Below are 18,419 nucleotides of genomic sequence, written 5' to 3'. Positions count from 1 at the left end.
AAGCGATTGCGTCACATCGTCAGAAGTTTTACCTGGACTGTCTTGATTGGTCGGAAGACAATGATTACTGTTATTTCGACTTTGTGATTGGCCTCTGGTGATTGGTAAATCTATTTTATTCGCTGGATGAGCTCTGTTGGATGGACACCTGACCCAATCCGTAACGTGGCAAGGAACATAGGGAGAACTGGTTTTTAGCCTGCAATTCAGGCGTTTACCCGGTGTTTTTATAGCGAAAAACCGGCCTCGAGCGATTCGTAGCCGCCATCTTGGATTTTTCCATTTTTGCTCAAAATCAAAGATAAAAACACCAGGTAAACGCCAGGTTTTGGGATAAGAATCTCACGCCAAAGCACATTCAAGTTAAGAGGTCTTTCCATGTGTTTTGTTTTGTTCAAACAGAAAATTTGTTATAGGGTAGAGACTAGCAGGGAGGTAGTGGCATGCTTCCCAGAAAAAAGTGGCTGTTGTTCTTTGGGACGTCAAAGTGAACTTTGCTTGTTTCCGTTTCCGCCGTTCTTTCTCAGACACGAGCGCGCATTGCATGATTGTTTTTCGCGTGCCGCTGTGCATGATGGGGCTTGTCTTGGCAGATGCAATCGATCGGCTGTGGGTTTGAAGACCGTGACATGGCTAAGAAAATACCGATTTCTCAACAGCAACCCAACCATTGGACCTGAATCCAACGCTATGCGACAAAGCACGGAACGCTTGAAGTCGTGATCAAACAACCTTTGTGAATGATTGTAGAAAATCCGTGCTAAAATAGGGGAGAAAACGGATATACTTCCTGAACTCAAACCGTGCTTCAATGAACCGTGTACACCTTTAACTACCTTGTCAATTTGGGTCGAAATTGTTGCCGTCTTCAAGTCATCAAGCCGTGAGGTTACACCATAGGTACCAGAGGATAACATATTGAGCATTTGACGATGGTTCTATGTATGGATTACAAACAAAACTGATTTTAAGCGGCGCGGTTTGAACCTTTTTTCAGCATTCTACTGTCACAGTGTTTTGATTCGAGATCCAAGCCAAGCTGGGATAGAAATACGCGAAATCCTCCCACAAAACTGTACCTATTTACAGATTTTTTACATCTTATCAAGGACTGGTGTGTTTGCTTTTCTCATTTCAGCTTTTTGTTTGTATATCGTATCAAATATTGGTTGAAATTTGATACGAAGATTGTACAAGCCCTTGAAGATTTCTTGATGCATCGTTTTCGACATTTTTTGTGGTAGCGGTGCTTCGAGCATCTCCCAAAGAAATCTGAACAACCGTTGAGGGTTTTTATAAACAGCTAAAGCGTTAATTTTGCAAACAAAAAATACCTTTGTTTTAAAGGGGTGAATTTTAGCGATAACACTTGTTGTGGTAATTGTAAACATATCTCAAGCCAACCGGATGTAGGAAATGGCAACTTCTTTAACTGTCATCACGTTTTGTGTCCACCACAACTAAGTGTTAAAAAAATGTCGGTAGTAAAGGAATTCAATGGGGACAACCTGGAAACAATAGGGGTGGCAGATCCCTCCAGAAGACAAAATGGAATAGGGTATTTATCGTCAATTTCAATGGATGAAGGATTAATGAATAATAATCCAAAACGTGAACAACCTACACCTATAATGAATGGAATTGCAACGCATAGTGAACAGGAGCATAGCTCGCATGATACCTCAAATGCACAGAGGCTAAAAAAGACGTTAAGTCTGCCGTTAGAACAGCAAGTAGTGGTCAGAGAAAGTCTTCCTCCGCCGAAGAGCTCTTGGTTATTAAGGCTGTTTGAGTCTAAGCTGTTTGATATGTCTATAGCAATAGCATACTTGTTTAATTCCAAAGAACCAGGAGTACTGACCTACCTCGGCAACAAGTTATTTGTGAGTATGACTTAATATTTACTGAAAGTAATAAATTAAACAAATTTAAGTTTTTTAAAACAGGATGTTTTACACCTGAGTGAAAACAGAGTGGTTTTGCTGACATTTAGAGCATTAGAACTCTGTGTTAAACCTGTAGCTCCAATAAATGGCTAATGCTCAAAACATTACCAAAACTACAGTACTTGTTTTTACAGTCGTAAAACTCATACCATTTCAACTTTGCATTTATTTATTTATTTCCTTGATTCAATTATGCCTATGCAGACCACCTGGTTATTCTACAACTTGTTTGTAGCTCATGCCACCTAGTAATTCTATAGCTTGTCTGTAGTTTTTCTGGTCATACACCCTAGCTATTCTACAGTTTGTCTGCTGCTTTTTCTGGTCACACCACCTAGTAATTCTACAGCTTGTCTGTAGCTTTTTCTGTTTATAACAGTAGTGGATCTAGAGGGAGGGTTTAGGGGGTTTAAACCCCCCCTTTTGGCTGCCAGAAAGCCATATGTAACCAAAAAAATACCCCCTCCCCCCTTTGTCACTGAACCTAACCCCCTCTTTAGCGAAAAGCTAGATCCGCCCCTGCATATTTACTTGACATACAATGCTTATCATATGTGTTTGCTACTCAAATATCTTGAAACTCAAGCTGACTTGGAATAAAATAAAATTAAGCTTTGGCTAAGAATTACCCACACACCTGAGCCATTTGTGTCCAATTGATTAATTAAAAAGGTTTATTTGAGTGTGACAGACCTCTTTCCAAACTGGTAAAATTTGCAAGCCGGCTAGTCTTCAGGACTATCCCATTAAGACAAACAGTAAGAATAAACATTTCAAGACTCTACAGCAGAAAAATTATAGAATATATCTTGATTGTTTTTCTGTCTCATATAACATTGTATTTAAGTCTATTGATCTGACTTCCATGATGCATGGTTTTGTAGGCTAAGAAAAGCTATGCAAATGACTCAAATGATTCAACTTAGTAGCCACCATGAATTTCTTGAATTACATACTATGAAATTCAACCTAAAAAATTTCTTAGTTTAACAATACAGAGAATGTTTATTTAAATCTTCGAAACAATAACAAAATGCTGAGTCGGGAAAACAGATAGAACACAAGGTTTTGCTGTATAGGGAATAGATGCTGTAAGCAGTGCTTGTAATACCATTCACTTCTAATCTGTTCTTACTGGGGGATGTGTGAGGATGACAGAGTGTTTGAATAAAGACATTCCTTGTGAACCACTCACATAACCACACTTATATAGATTATACTGAATCCCTTTAAGCATCCTACACATCCAGAATAAAAATGTATTTTGAGCCAACCCTGTTATTTATTACATATCCAGGCTCATATTAAATCTATTTTCTTATTTTCCAGTCTTTGGATGATGATGATGTCAGCTTTTATCTTCCTCAATTAATGTAAGTATTAGTTTGGGTAATAAATTTGTGTGTAGTTATAATCATCAAGTTGTGATACATAGGCCATTTTCTGGTGGTGTAATAAACTTCCTTGTTAAGAGGCTTCATTGAGAGGATTTTTGGAATTTTTTTAATGAGAGGGAGAGTTTATAGATCTTTTACATGCCATGTACTAGCCATTATAATTCAAAGGGGTTTCATATATATTTTACTGTATGCCATGTACTAGCCAATAATTCAATGGACTCTATTATTCATGTTGTAAGGGGTTATTGTTAATAAGTGTGGTATGTTGTTTTTTTAATCCTGTTTGTTTATTTTTAGTAACATGTACATCCACATGGATGATGTGGGTGATGTTGTTCATCGGTACTTGGTGGAGAGATGCAGAAGAAGCTTGAACTTTGCATTAGAGGTACACATGGAGTGTTAGTCCACATGGAGCGTTAGTCCACATGGAGCGTTAGTCCACATGGAGCATTACTCTTCTTCTACCTATAGTTTTCCAATCATTGACCTCTTTACTTGAGACATATTTTCAATAGGGAAACAGTGACAGAGGAGGAAGAGGAGTGTGGGATTTAATGCAAAAAAGATGCAAAACGGAGAAGAAAGCTTAGTTCTTCTTGCATCTACATTGTGCAAATTTTCACATGTGCTACAAGTGTTTAAGGGCCTATGGTACTATCTGGTTGCTATGAAAGGGAAAAGCGCTACATTCGCGTAAATAGACTAAAATTGCCCCATGTTTTCTAACTTAATTCCGTGGCCCAGTGGTTAGCACCTTTGACTCGTAAGCAAGGGTTCCATGTTCAATCCCCAATTGAGTCACTTTTTTTTTCGAAACCCCAGTTCTCACTTTTTTTCTTTTTTTCCAAGAGATTAAACTAAACTTTTGACATTTTGTAGAAGAAAATGCAATTTTTTTATGTTTTTCGAGAATAAAAACAGACGATGAAAAAACATGATGGCAGCCATTTCAGCACGAGAAAAACATGTTAATTTTGATCATTTTACAACAATTGTGATTTTTTTAAACTCAAACCATTGATATTACCATTCCTACCAACTTAGCACATGGGATTTTTGATTTTGAAGAAATGAAAAAGTTATTACCAAATATGTGGTTTTCGAAAAACAAAAAATTTCGCAAATCCGATGCGTGAAGTTTTAGAAAATAGTGATGATAAAATATTTCTGCCAAAAAAAAAATTATGTTAGATTTAAACAGTAGCTTCTACAGCATGTTTTTTTCTGTTCTGGGTAACGTGACCATGGAAGGGGTCAGATGACGTCATCACTTGGATCATTTATGTCTAAAACACTTATGTTGAAAATTCCAAGAGATTTGACAAAAAAACAGAAGCTTTTATAAAACAAACAAATTTCCCTTGCAAGGGACTCAAAAGATAGTGCCATAGGCCCTTAACATCTGCTCTTTCTTCTCCGTCTTCATTTCCTTTGCTAGTGGAAAGCTCGCTTTATAGATGGCATCCTGAGCCATAGCCTTGGGTGGTGTGAAGGTTATTGTTTACATTACTTTACTTTGTTTGATATTTAGCTAGCACAACCTCTATTTCTATGATTCAATAAAGTACTCAAAACATGCATCAATATCGCGAAGTCTTTGAATAACTTATGCATCTGCATGCTGTCTTTGATTATTTCTTCAGGTTACTTGTACAGAGTGCATATAATACTGAGCAAGATCATGCAAAAAACCTTAACACCAAAATCTCTTTTAGTATGTTAATATCCTTAAAAGGGGATTAAAGGCTTAGAATGCATAGTTTTCTGATTCTGAGTTGCTGATTCTTGTTTTTCACCATATTCTTGTACAGGCCACTTGGCTTCTAGAGGCATACTGTGCCGACGGCTGGCTCCCATCAGAAGAGTATACAAGAGGAACCAAGCTGCTGTCTATTATATTGAATGATACAAGTGTTGGGAAACCCAAGTTAGTTGGAACATTTATCATGAAACAATCCATACTCTTAGAAAAAGTGTCTACAAGTAATGGAAATCCTATGTTTTGCTAGTTTTATGTATTGTTATTTATGTTGCCAATTCTATGTATTTTTATTAATGTTGCCAGTTCTATGTGTTGTTATTAATTTTGCCAGTTCTGTGTAGTGTCATTAATATGCCAGTTCTATGTATTCTTATTTATGTTGTCAGTCATGTGTTGTTATTAATGTTGCCAGTTTATATGTATTTTTATAATGTTGCCAGTTCTATGTATTGTTATTAATGTTGCCAGTTCTATGTATTTTTGTTAATGTTGCCAGTTCTATGTATTGTCATTAATGTTGCCAGTTCTATGTATTGTTCTAAATGTTGCCAGTCCTAGGTGTTGTTATTAATGTTGCATTTTTATTCCTTTTCTACTTAGGTCCCCTGTTGTACCAATGCCTACCCATGGCCAGTTATCCTCATCACCTACATCACCTAGTGCGCTGAACACCCTTGGGTCGACCAAGAAGACCCACCACAGATCCAAGTCTGATGCTACAGCTGCTATAGTGGCTTCCAGCAGACTGATGGAGGTATAACATAGTGAATCCACCCCTCATTACCCCCAGCGATCCTCCTAAATAACCCACTCTCCCCTCCCTCCCCAGTAAGCCCCCTAAACCATCTCCCTTCCCTCCCCAGTTATCCCCCTCAACCATCCACACTCCTTCCCTCCCCCTGCCCCCAGCAAGCCCCCTAAACAATCCACCCTCCCCAGTTAGCCCCCTCAACAATTTACTCTCTTCTTCTCCCCAGTGAGTTGCCACTAAGAAATGTTGTCAGCCTAGTTTATGCCATAGTAATATGTAGTTTATGCCATAGTAATATGTAGTTTATGCAATAGTAATATGTAGTTTATGCCATAGTAATATGTAGTTTATGCCATAGTAATATGTAGTTTATGCCATAGTAATATGTAGTTTATGCCATAGTAATATGTAGTTTATGCCATAGTAATATGTAGTTTATGCCATAGTAATATGTAGTTTATGCCATAGTAATATGTAGTTTATGCCATAGTAATATGTAGTTTATGCCATAGTGATATGTAGTTTATGCCATAGTAATATATAGTTTATGCCATAGTAATATGTAGTTTATGCCATAGTAATGCCCTGCTTCTTGTCAGGCAATGGAGTCCAGAAAGCTTCACTGGCTAAGTAACTAATATTTAACCATGTGTTCACTTGCCATGTCTCAACTGCCAGCTAAAGCATATTTTCCCCATTGTCTTGGTGCCAATTGCTGGCAGATACCACCAAGACAATGCCCTACCTTGTATTTATCTTACCCATAAGAATAAGCTTAGGACAAAATTTACCAACCCCCAAATACCACATGTTAAAGTTATATTTAAAACTTTCTTTGAAGGCCAATGAATATGAGCCGAGTATGACATCTAGTGATTTGCGCTATGGCCACGCCTTCGATAGTTACTGTTCCAAGCATGCACCAAAGGTGTCTGCAAATGCTTCCAGCCCTCTCCTGATGGAACTTGCTAAATCACCTCCTTCGTGTAATTGCCAGGTAAGATGAAACAGCTAAGGTGGATCAGGGGAGGGGGGAAGGGAAGGTATCTCCAAATGGTAGGCTTGACAGTCAGGGGTACAAACAAAATATTTGTAATAAAAAAATTGTTTTTGAGGGGTTACAACAATGAGGCATTCCACGAGCAATGACCATTTTGTATAGTTTCTTATAGTTTCCAAAGACTTCAAGGAAAGTCACCTTCAAAATTGCTTTGGGATTTATTTGATAAGTGCATATTCAAAATGGTTTTTAAAATTTAAACAAAAATAATAACTACTTGGTATTTTTAGGACATTTTTAGGAATATTTTCAGGCAATCAATTTTATGTGCTTTGGTATTTTTTAGGGTGCTTTGCCTACAGCCATCCCTACCCTTTTTAACCTGCAGCACCCTCTCCCTAGAATCACATGGACTGTAACAATTCCTCCTTTTTTTCAATTCAATTCTATTTGCTTATTGCTTGTTTTGTGTACTAGAACCCAAGGCTTATTGCTCAGAGAGAGTTCATAGCCGCTCTCATCTCCGTCGGTGCAAGACTCAAATCTCTTCCCACTAAAGATCTCAAGAGTAAGTGTTGCTTGGCAACATGATGTTTTCTCTACTATGAGCTAACTTTGTCCAGAAGTGCTGCCATAGACTGAATTATTCTTATTTTACATCATTACACTTTTTCATCATCACTGCTACTTTCATCATCAGCCTCACTGGCATTGTAATACCATTACCTTCTCAATCACTATTATTGGGGGTTGAGGCCCCCAGGGGCGGATCCATCATCCTACTGATGCACCAAGGGGCGGATCCAGCATCCTATCGGTGCACCCAGGGGTGGATCCAGCATCCTACTGGTGCACCCAGGGGTGGATCCAGCATCCTACTGGTGCACCCAGGGGCGGATCCAGCACCCTACTGGTGCACCCAGAGGCGGATCCAGCACCCTACTGGTGCACCCAGGGGTGGATCCAGCATCCTACTGGTGCACCCAGGGGTGGATCCAGCATCCTACTGGTGCACCCAGGGGTGGATCCAGCACCCTACTGGTGCACCCAGAGGCAGATCGAGCACCCTACTGGTGCACCCAGGGGTGGATCCAGCATCCTACTGGTGCACCCAGGGGTGGATCCAGCATCCTACTGGTGCACCCAGAGGCGGATCCAGCACCCTACTGGTGCACCCAGGGGTGGATCCAGCATCCTACTGGTGCACCCAGGGGTGGATCCAGCATCCTACTGGTGCACCCAGGGGTGGATCCAGCACCCTACTGGTGCACCCAGGGGTGGATCCAGCATCCTACTGGTGCACCCAGGGGTGGATCCAGCATCCTACTGGTGCACCCAGGGGTGGATCCCAGCACCCTACTGGTGCACCCAGGGGTGGATCCAGCATCCTACTGGTGCACCCAGAGGTGGATCCAGCATCCTACTGGTGCACCCAGGAGTGGATCCAGCATCCTACTGGTGCACCCAGGGGTGGATCCAGCATCCTACTGGTGCACCCAGGGGTGGATCCAGCATCCTACTGGTGCACCCAGGGGTGGATCCAGCATCCTACTGGTGCACCCAGGGGTGGATCCCAGCACCCTACTGGTGCACCCAGGGGTGGATCCAGCATCCTACTGGTGCACCCAGAGGTGGATCCAGCATCCTACTGGTGCACCCAGGAGTGGATCCAGCATCCTACTGGTGCACCCAGGGGTGGATCCAGCACCCTACTGGTGCACCCAGGGGTGGATCCAGCATCCTACTGATGCACCCAGGGGTGGATCCAGCATCCTACTGGTGCACCCAGGGGTGGATCCAGCATCCTACTGGTGCACCCAGGGGTGGACCCAGCATCCTACTGGTGCACCCAGGGGTGAATCCAGCATCCTACTGGTGCACCCATGGGTGGATCCAGCATCCTACTGGTGCACCCAGGGGCGGATCGAGCACCCTACTGGTGCACCCAGGGGTGGATCCAGCATCCTACTGGTGTACCCAGGGGTGGATCCAGCATCCTACTGGTGCACCTAGGGGTGGATCCAGCATCCTACTGGTGCACCCAGGGGTGGATCCAGAAGTTCCAATAAGGGGGGAGGGGGCTAAGTAAGGATTTTAAGGGAAGACCAGATTTATTGCCCTTTCTTGGATATTTGACACTTGTTTATGCTTCTATGTAAATTCTCAGAAATGAGGGGGCTTGGGTTTGCTCAGCCCACTCCTTGATCTCAAATCTTTCAAATCGTGAGTTGTAGATTGTAAATTAGCCTACATACAACTCAAGCCGTAGAGTGTAAATCAACATATGACACTGCTACAACATTCAGCTACATAAGTCTGTGTGTAATTCAGGGCTAAGACATGTCATAGGCAAGTCACATATGACTAAATCTAGCTGTCTTAATCAGCCTTTAACTACTTAACCTCTTTGTAATTAGCATCCCGATTGTTTGCTGAGCTGTCTCTACTCAACCTCAACTTGCCTGCCAAAGTGTGTCTTCCGGTACACACCAGTAGAGTCGGCAGCCACTATGTTGTGAGGATTCCTCATACTGCTGCAGTGGTGCTAAATTCTAAGGACAAGGTGGGTATATATCTTAGCTGACGTAGAAAGATTTCCCATGTCTTCTTGCTGGCATAGAAAAAGGTTCCCATGTCTTTTGAGAGAAAGAAACCAATTGAATCAGAAGACACTGATGAAAAGTTCAATGACAAATTGAGAAAAATTGGGTGGTCCAAGCACCTCAAATTTATATTTTTAACCTGTCTTCAAGATACAACCTGTGCCCTTTAAACAGAGTTAGCATTTTTAAGTATTCCTTGCAGTTGCAGACCCCCCCCCCTTATCGCATCCTGACAACACGCCTGTTCCTCGATTGTTGTCCATACCATTCAAAAGAAATTTTTCTGTTGTCCTGTTCCTCAAAATTCTGTCCATACCATTCTGAAAGCTTTCTCTGTTGTCCAGGCTCCATACATGGTTTATGTGGAAGTTCTCTGCACTGATGGGGAGGATGACCCTCTTCCATCCAAACAATTTCAGACAAGCCAGAACCCTCTCAGGCAAACAAGGTACAATACAAGTCAGAACCCTCTCAGGCAAACAAGGTACAATACAAGCCAGAAACCCTCTCAGACAAACAAGGTACAATACAATGCGAAACATCCAATCAATTCCTGACAAGCCAGAACCCTTTCAGGCAAACAAGGTACAGTACAATGCCAAACATCCAAACAATTCCAGACAAGCCAGAACCCTCTTAGGCAAACAAGGTACAATACAAGCCAGAACCCTCTCAGGCAAACAAGGTACAATACAAGCCAGAACCCTCTCAGGCAAACAAGGTACAATACAAGCCAGAAACCTCTCAGGCAAACAAGGTACAATACAAGCCAGAACCCTCTCAGGCAAACAAGGTACAATACAAGCCAGAACCCTCTCAGGCAAACAAGGTACAATACAAGCCAAAACCCTCTCAGGCAAACAAGGTACAATACAAGCCAGAACCCTCTCAGGCAAACAAGGTACAGTACAAGCCAGAACCCTCTCAGGCAAACAAGGTACAATACAAGCCAGGACCCTCTCAGGCAAACAAGGTACAATACAAGCCAGAACCCTCTCAGGAAAACAAGGTACAATACAAGCCAGAACCCTCCCATGCAAACAAGGTTCAATACAAGCCAGAACCCTCCCAGGCAAACAAGGTACAATACAAGCCAGAACCCTCTCAGGCAAACAAGGTACAATACAAGCCAGAACCCTTCAGGCAAACAAGGTTCAATACAAGCCAGAACCCTCTCAGGCAAACAAGGTACAATACAAGCCAGAACCTTCCCAGGCAAACAAGGTTCAATACAAGCCAGAAACCTCTCAGGCAAACAAGGTTCAATACAATGCGAAACAATACAATACAATAATTTATTTATTTAATGTCGATAATGTGGGGAGTGGTTACCCAATCTCCCGAGCTTGAAAAGCTCATGATACATATGAACTCTACTGTCATACTAATTACACATTACATAGTAGTAGTATTTATAGAAAAAAGGCCAAAAATAAACTGATGTAGATTATTTTGTTCACAGGTCTGAAGAACATTTACCAACATACTGTCGATCAGATGCTATAAGAACATCAAGCTTCACGGTAAAGAATAATCTTTACAATAATCTTTAACAATAGTTTATTTTGGGAATAAATCCACTTGTTATTGATCCATAATTTTATAAACAGTGGTGAATTAAAAATATACTGATACCAAACGCTTCTAAGCCCTTAATTGTCTGCCTCTAGTCTATCTATTCAACCCACATAGCCCTCGATTTGCCACTTGCAAACTATAGATTTTAAAAGAGTTAGAAATGACAATGGTATCTGTTTATCTCTAGATTGGTGACTCAGATGATGAGTGCTGGTCGACAGAGTGTGAAGACCGCCAACCTGTTGCGAGCAGCGAGGTGGACGGAGTAGGTGACAACACCTTTGTAGCTGCAGCCGACATTCGTCAGAGGTTATCTGAGCACCTCAGCACCCCGACGACTCTCTTTAGAAATAACCCAGAGGATCCTTCTGGTATGTTGTGAACTTTCTCATTTTCGGTTGCCACGGTAGTGCACGTTGCATGGTAAACTTTTTATTGGTGGCCACGGTAGCGCATGTCGCATGGTAAACTTTGTATTGGTGGCCACGGTAGCGCACATCGCATGGTAGACTTTGTATTGGTGGCCACGGTAGCGCACGTCACATGGTAAACTTTGTATTGGTGGCCACGGTAGCGCATGTCGCATGGTAGACTTTGTATTGGTGGCCACGGTAGCGCACGTCGCATGGTAGACTTTGTATTGGTGGTCACGGTAGCGCACATCGCATGGTAATCTTTGTATTGGTGGCCATGGTAGCCCGCGTCGCATGGTAGACTTTGTATTGGTGGCCACGGTAGTACGCACGTCGTACCTTGAAACCCTAAGTATTCGTAACCTTTTTTAACGTTATATTTGGTTCCTACATGAAGCTGCTGTCTTAAAGGAGCCGTTCGATGAAAAGGAATCAAGGATACGAGCCTCCTCGCCTTATGGACATCTTCCAAACTGGAATATCCTTTTCATTTGACAAAATCTACTATAACCTCTCTAACATAACCCCTTGTTGTACTAAATATTGACTTCTGTTCATACTCGATTTATTCCCTAATGATATTTGATTAAAAATTATCTCAGTTACTCGATTGAATTAGCCGATGAAATTGGATTCTTAATGTGACCTGGTATTGAGCAGAAGCATAAAATGGCGGCGAGATTGGCCTTCCTTAACGTTTATCACAGCTGTTACCTATGATAGTGAAGTGTGGTGATGACTTACGGCAAGAACTGCTCGCTTACCAACTACTCTCCCAGCTACAAGCCATCTGGAAACAAGAGCGAGTTCCACTCTCACTCAGACCGTAAGTTTGTACTTTCACAAGGAGTCAAAATCCTCCCAGAACCATTTTTTTAAAAAAAAGATAAGCTTTTAACAAATTAATATTGTTATAGATAGTACTGTCAGCAATCGATACTTCCCTGCAAACGCACAGTCACCATCATCCAAAAGTTTAGTGCAAAAACAATTACGCTTTTTCTTTTCTTTTCCTCTTAGGCGAGGCGCTTATTCGAGCAATTTCGTTACCTCAGTTCTATAAGCACATCCAACCTAACCCTCCTGTTTTCCTCAGTTGTATAAGCACATCCAACCTAACCCTCCTGTTTTCCTCAGTTCTATAACCACATCCAACCTAACCCTCCTGTTTTCCTCAGTTGTATAACCACATCCAACCTAACCCTCCTGTTTTCCCCAGTTGTATGACCACGTCCAACCTAACCCTCCTGTTTTCCCCAGTTGTATGACCACATCCAATCTAACCCTGCTGTTTTCCTCAGTTGTATAACCACATCCAACCTAACCCTCCTGTTTTCCTCAGTTCTATACCACATCCAACCTAACCCTCCTGTTTTCCCCAGTTCTATAACCACATCCAACCTAACCCTCCTGTTTTCCTCAGTTCTATAACCACATCCAACCTAACCCTCCTGTTTTCCCCAGTTCTATAACCACATCCAACCTAACCCTCCTGTTTTCCTCAGTTCTATAACCACATCCAACCTAACCCTCCTGTTTTCCTCAGTTGTATGACCACATCCAACCTAACCCTCCTGTTTTCCTCAGTTCTATAAGCACATCCAACCTAACCCTCCTGTTTTCCTCAGTTCTATAAGCACATCCAACCTAACCCTCCTGTTTTCCTCAGTTCTATAAGCACATCCAACCTAACCCTCCTGTTTTCCTCAGTTCTATAACCACATCCAACCTAACCCTCCTGTTTTCCTCAGTTGTATAACCACATCCAACCTAACCCTCCTGTTTTTCTCAGTTGTATGACCACATCCAACCTAACCCTCCTGTTTTCCCCAGTTCTATAAGCACATCCAACCTAACCCTCCTGTTTTCCTCAGTTGTATAACCACATCCAACCTAACCCTCCTGTTTTCCCCAGTTCTATAACCACATCCAACCTAACCCTCCTGTTTTCCTCAGTTGTATAACCACATCCAACCTAACCCTCCTGTTTTCCTCAGTTGTATGACCACATCCAACCTAACCCTCCTGTTTTCCCCAGTTCTATAAGCACATCCAACCTAACCCTCCTGTTTTCCCCAGTTCTATAAGCACATCCAACCTAACCCTCCTGTTTTCCTCAGTTCTATAAGCACATCCAACCTAACCCTCCAGTTTTCCTTAGTTCTATGACCACATCCAACCTAACCCTCCTGTTTTCCTCAGTTGTATAACCACATCCAACCTAACCCTCCTGTTTTCCTCAGTTCTATACCACATCCAACCTAACCCTCCTGTTTTCCTCAGTTGTATAACCACATCCAACCTAACCCTCCTGTTTTCCTCAGTTCTATGACCACATCCAACCTAACCCTCCTGTTTTTCTCAGTTGTATAACCACATCCAACCTAACCCTCCTGTTTTCCTCAGTTCTATAACCACATCCAACCTAACCCTCCTGTTTTCCCCTAGATTTGCGGTAGTTGTGACATCGGATGACAGCGGTCTTATTGAGCCCATTGTGAACGCAGTGTCCCTCCATCAGATCAAGAAGAACAGTCAGATGTCGCTACTAAACTACTTTATCAAGGCAAGGGGTTCTTGCTTAGGTACATAGACTGACAAATGAACAGAGGGACAGACAGACACAGACAGACAGACAGACGAACCAACATACAGCTCCGACAAAGGGCTAACGCTCGAAACGTCAGCGCGACTACTCTGAGTCACAGACGCGTTTAACATACCTTTTCAACCTTGAATTCATTTATACCTTGTCTACACCACGCCTACGCAGACCATCTAGTTTTTCTACAGCTTGCCTGTAGCCTTTCTAGTTATATCATTCAAACAGATATACAGACTGATAGACAGTTGGACGATTAGGCAACCAGACATATCGACGTACAAAGAGATAATAACAAAGACTTTAAACCCTAAGATGGCACATGAAGTTTGTTATTATTTGAAGTTTCTTGCAAAAAGTCCCTTGTAAAAAGTAGACAATAACAAATGAATAGCTGATCAACATCCTTTAATGGTATCCCTACAGGAACACGGTGATGTCAATTCCGAGGAGTTTCTGACTGCACAGAGGAATTTTGTTGAAAGTTGTGCAGCGTACTGCCTTGTCTGCTACATACTGCAAGTCAAAGATAGGTAAGAAATCTCTCCTGCTCACCAGGTTCAGAAACACATAGCCTTCTCTGCAGGCCTCTCTTCTCATCGGAAAGAAAAATCGTTTTTTTTTTCGATGCGGGGTTCCTGTGGCGAATAGAGACGAACAATAACGCAGGGGGAGGGAGGTGAAAAGGCACCAGTCTCCCGTGTCCTAAAATGATAAACACAGGTATCCCGAATCTCTATAAAGGCCATTACAGAGTAAAGTTGCCAGCGGAGGAGGCTATAAGAAAAACACTTGAAGGGGGAGGGAAGGGTTCAAGAAATTTTGCCATGCACACAAGCTTATGACAATTTTGGCATAACAAAGACGGCTAGAATTTCATTTTTAAAGAACCACTCACAAACCGCTTCTAGGTTAGAGAAAACAGGCTTGTCCAGGCGTGATCGTCTTACCGGGCTCCTTGTCGTTTGACATGACCGTGAGGCAGCTTAGGGTCTCTGTAACGTCACAATTCTTATAAGACAGCCTGGGGCTAGGCTAATGGCGGGGTTGATATTGTTGATATTTTCAGGCATAATGGGAACATTCTGCTGGATAACTACGGTTATATCATCCACATCGACTTCGGGTTCATCCTTTCAAGCTCCCCTGGAAAACTCGGCTTCGAGAACTCGCCATTCAAGCTCACGCACGAGTTTGTAGAGGCAAGTCCCATCTTTGTCACGCATTCCACGGGTCACGCAATCCTCACGTCATTTAAACCGCAGGTCACGCATTCCATATCACTCATTCCGCAGGTCACACAATCAGCAGGTCACGCATTCTGCGGACCACGCATCGCATAGGTCACGTATTCTGCAGGTCACGCATTCTGCAGGTCGAGCATTCCATATATCACACAATCTCTGTAATGTTTGCCTCGTACTTGTGTCACGTCACCCCTGTGACGCTCTGCCCCATGCTGGTGTCACGCCATCTGACCTGCGTGACGCTGTTCGTTCCAGGTCATGGGAGGTATCGATAGCGACATGTACAACTACTTCAAGATTTTGATGCTCCAGGGCTTCCTCGCCGCGCGCAAGAACATGGACAAGTGCTTGCAGATCGTCGAGATCATGCAGACAGGTACGGGAACCCTGTGGCGTAAGGCAGCGCCTGTTTCTGGAATCACTTGAAGAACTACGGGATAACTACTGTAGAATAACTAGGTAGTCTGCGTAGGCACGGGGAATCAGTGAAATTTATCAACTCATGATGGTATGAAGTGGTATGTTTTTACGCCACCTGAAAACAGAGTTATTGCGCTGATATTTCGAGCGTTTGTCGGAGCAAAAGAGGCGGCCTACAGGTCGTCGAAGACAAGTATGGGAGCCCTGTGGTGTGCAGACAAATATGGGAGCCCTGTGGTGTAGACAGCAGCTGCCTCTGTCTTTGTTTGAAGGTTCTTATTCCGAAGAAGGGCTGATTCCCCTACGCCTACGCAGACCTAGTTTTTCTACAATTTGACTGTAGTCTAGTTCTAGTTATACAAATGTTTGTTATCAGGAGGATTGTCATTTTGAGTTTACCGTTTTTGTTGCTGCTTGCCTTGTTTTTCCCTCGCTTCTCAGGGTTTCATAGCTCATCGCTATGATAAGGAATTATCTAGTTACCGCTTTACCCAACTTGCCGTGATTCCCCTTTGCCCTTCAAGCTCTCTCATAATATAACACTGCAGTGATTTTGTTGATCCAGGGTCTAACTTGCCGTGCTTTATCCGCGGTGCGTCGACAATCCGCGCGATGAGAGAGAGATTCCACATGAACCTGACCGAGGAGCAGCTGGACTCTCTCGTCAACGGGTTGGTGGAGACAAGCATTTCCTCGCTCACCACCAAACTGTACGATGGATTCCAGTACCTCACAAATGGCATCTTATGATCCATGGTGGAGACAAGCTTTTTCTCTCTTAAAACCGCCAAACTCTACGATGGATTCCAGTACCTCACAAATGTCATCTTATGACTTCCTTATTTCACTGGATGAACTTGATGGCATCACTTCTTATCGTGACGTCACTATCTGATGACGTCACTACCCAAGGCCAGGAACTATGATGACGTCACGAACCACAGTTCGTAGTTTGAGATGTGCCTCATTATGGCATCACATGACACATGTAGCGTTAATATCCCATGACAAACCTAAGGCCACGTTTGAGACGGGATACAGTACCTTACGAAAAGCATTCCATGATGACGTCATCCGTTGAAGGCTCTATTGATGAAGTCACATTCTGTCTTGATATTGCCGAAGATTTATAATATCGACGATGACGTCATGATAATATTGCCGATGACGTCATGATGATATCGCCGATGACGTCATGATGGTATCGCTGATGACGTCATGATGATATCGCTGATGACGTCATAATGATATCGCCGATGGCGTCATGATGATATCGCTGATGACGTCATAATGATATTGCCGATGACGTCATGATGATATCGCCTATGACATAATAATATCTCCTATGACGTCATAATGGTATCGCCTAGACGTCATGATGAAGCGAAGTGAACATTCACCGCGCATCGCTAGCGGCATCTTAAAAATTGTTAAACGCACCCCAGCAGTGCTCGCTCAGTTATTGTCTCGCTTCAAAACGATGGAGTTGTTCCCTTACCGGGTCGCGCGAGGAACGGCGAAAAGAAATACTGCTGACTTTAGTCACGAAAAGTATATATTTCTTAATATACAAGACTATTTTGACCTGGTTTGGCCGAATGCAGGCGTTTACTCGGTGGCCTGGGGACGTCAGACATTACAAAATGGCGGAGCAAAAAAAGATGGCAATCGCAACTCCACGCATATCGCTTAATTTGCGCGAAAAACACCGATTAAATGCCTGAGCAGGCCATAGTTGATTCGCTAGTACAGGCAGGGCCTTACTTAGGACATACATAATTCGCACAACTGTTCCAAAACCTAGATTCGTGAGATTATAACGTAGGTAACGCGTTACCGCTTTGCCTTCATCTAGTCAAATGACAAGATGGTCGAAGCTTGTTCCGCTTTTGAAGTATTCTAGGTACGGCCCTGAGATCTTAACTTAAAGAGCCCTTGTTAGCCACGGCTTTGTTATTGTTTTCAACCCAATATTGGACCAATATTGGACGACAAATTATGAGAAGAAATCCCCAAGTAACAATCAAAAATAAAAATTTTATGATATATTTACTTAATTTAATCGAAAATAACGCGACATTTTTCCTTATGCAGCCGATGGAAATGGATGCTTTTCCACACTTGCGACTTTGCTAGGATGACAAAATGGATGCTTTTCCACACTTGCGACTTTGCTAGGATGACAAAATGGATGCTTTTCCACACTTGCGACTTTGCTAGGATGACAAAATGGCGGCTAACAGTGGCTCTTTAGCAAAAGGAATGAAGTACGATCTTGTTGGGTTTCTTCTTCCTATTTCGTGAATTATGAATTGCTTTAACACGTGATTCTAAATATAGACACAATTTTATTTTTCAATCAGTGAATGAAAAAAACGCGAAAATTATAGAAAAAGATTTTGCCGTCATGAATATCGCTATGATTTATTAAATACTTATTTGCACTCTTAGTTGATTGGATGGTGTTTCGTATTATTTATGAACCGTATTGAATGCAAATGCATGTGAATGAAGATGGAAAATGGTCTTGATTAATTTGCATTGAATACGGCTCATGAATAATACGACGTATGAACTTAGCCTAAGACTTTAAGTTATAATAAGTCATTCTAAAAAAAAATAGTTTTCTAAGCAGAGCTTTCTCTGTCTCTTGCCTCATCTGGTCTTGAGTGACACAGAAAAACGAATAAAACT

At 42.4% G+C, this 18,419-nt stretch overlaps 1 protein-coding gene across 1 annotated transcript; it reads left to right on the top strand.

The window, feature by feature from the left end:
- The first annotated feature begins 23 nt into the window (after positions 1 to 23).
- Positions 24 to 18,175, top strand: LOC116616258 (phosphatidylinositol 4-kinase beta). Its single transcript, XM_032378318.2, has 18 exons — positions 24 to 1,883; positions 3,276 to 3,319; positions 3,644 to 3,734; positions 5,161 to 5,276; positions 5,712 to 5,865; positions 6,704 to 6,859; positions 7,340 to 7,430; positions 9,280 to 9,425; positions 9,810 to 9,913; positions 10,928 to 10,988; positions 11,231 to 11,414; positions 11,854 to 11,934; positions 12,162 to 12,282; positions 13,905 to 14,022; positions 14,485 to 14,591; positions 15,128 to 15,260; positions 15,561 to 15,681; positions 16,291 to 18,175. The coding sequence occupies exons 1-18, from the start codon at positions 1,476 to 1,478 to the stop codon at positions 16,473 to 16,475; spliced, it is 2,421 nt and encodes an 806-aa protein (XP_032234209.1). The 5' UTR covers positions 24 to 1,475; the 3' UTR covers positions 16,476 to 18,175.
- The last annotated feature ends 244 nt before the right edge of the window (positions 18,176 to 18,419 follow it).

The sequence above is a fragment of the Nematostella vectensis genome, chromosome 8 (genome assembly GCF_932526225.1).
Source record: "Nematostella vectensis chromosome 8, jaNemVect1.1, whole genome shotgun sequence".
Taxonomy (NCBI): domain Eukaryota; kingdom Metazoa; phylum Cnidaria; class Anthozoa; order Actiniaria; family Edwardsiidae; genus Nematostella; species Nematostella vectensis.
Note: the sequence above shows the minus strand (reverse complement) of the source record. Positions and strands in the feature narration are given on the sequence as shown.

Bases quoted from the DNA above. Each gene is read 5' to 3' on its own strand.
- LOC116616258 (XM_032378318.2), top strand. From the start codon at position 1,476: ATGTCGGTAGTAAAGGAATTCAATGGGGACAACCTGGAAACAATAGGG. The intron at 14,023-14,484 runs GCAAGGGGTTCT...GTATCCCTACAG, and splicing joins TACTAAACTACTTTATCAAG to GAACACGGTGATGTCAATTC. The intron at 14,592-15,127 runs GTAAGAAATCTC...TGATATTTTCAG, and splicing joins ATACTGCAAGTCAAAGATAG to GCATAATGGGAACATTCTGC.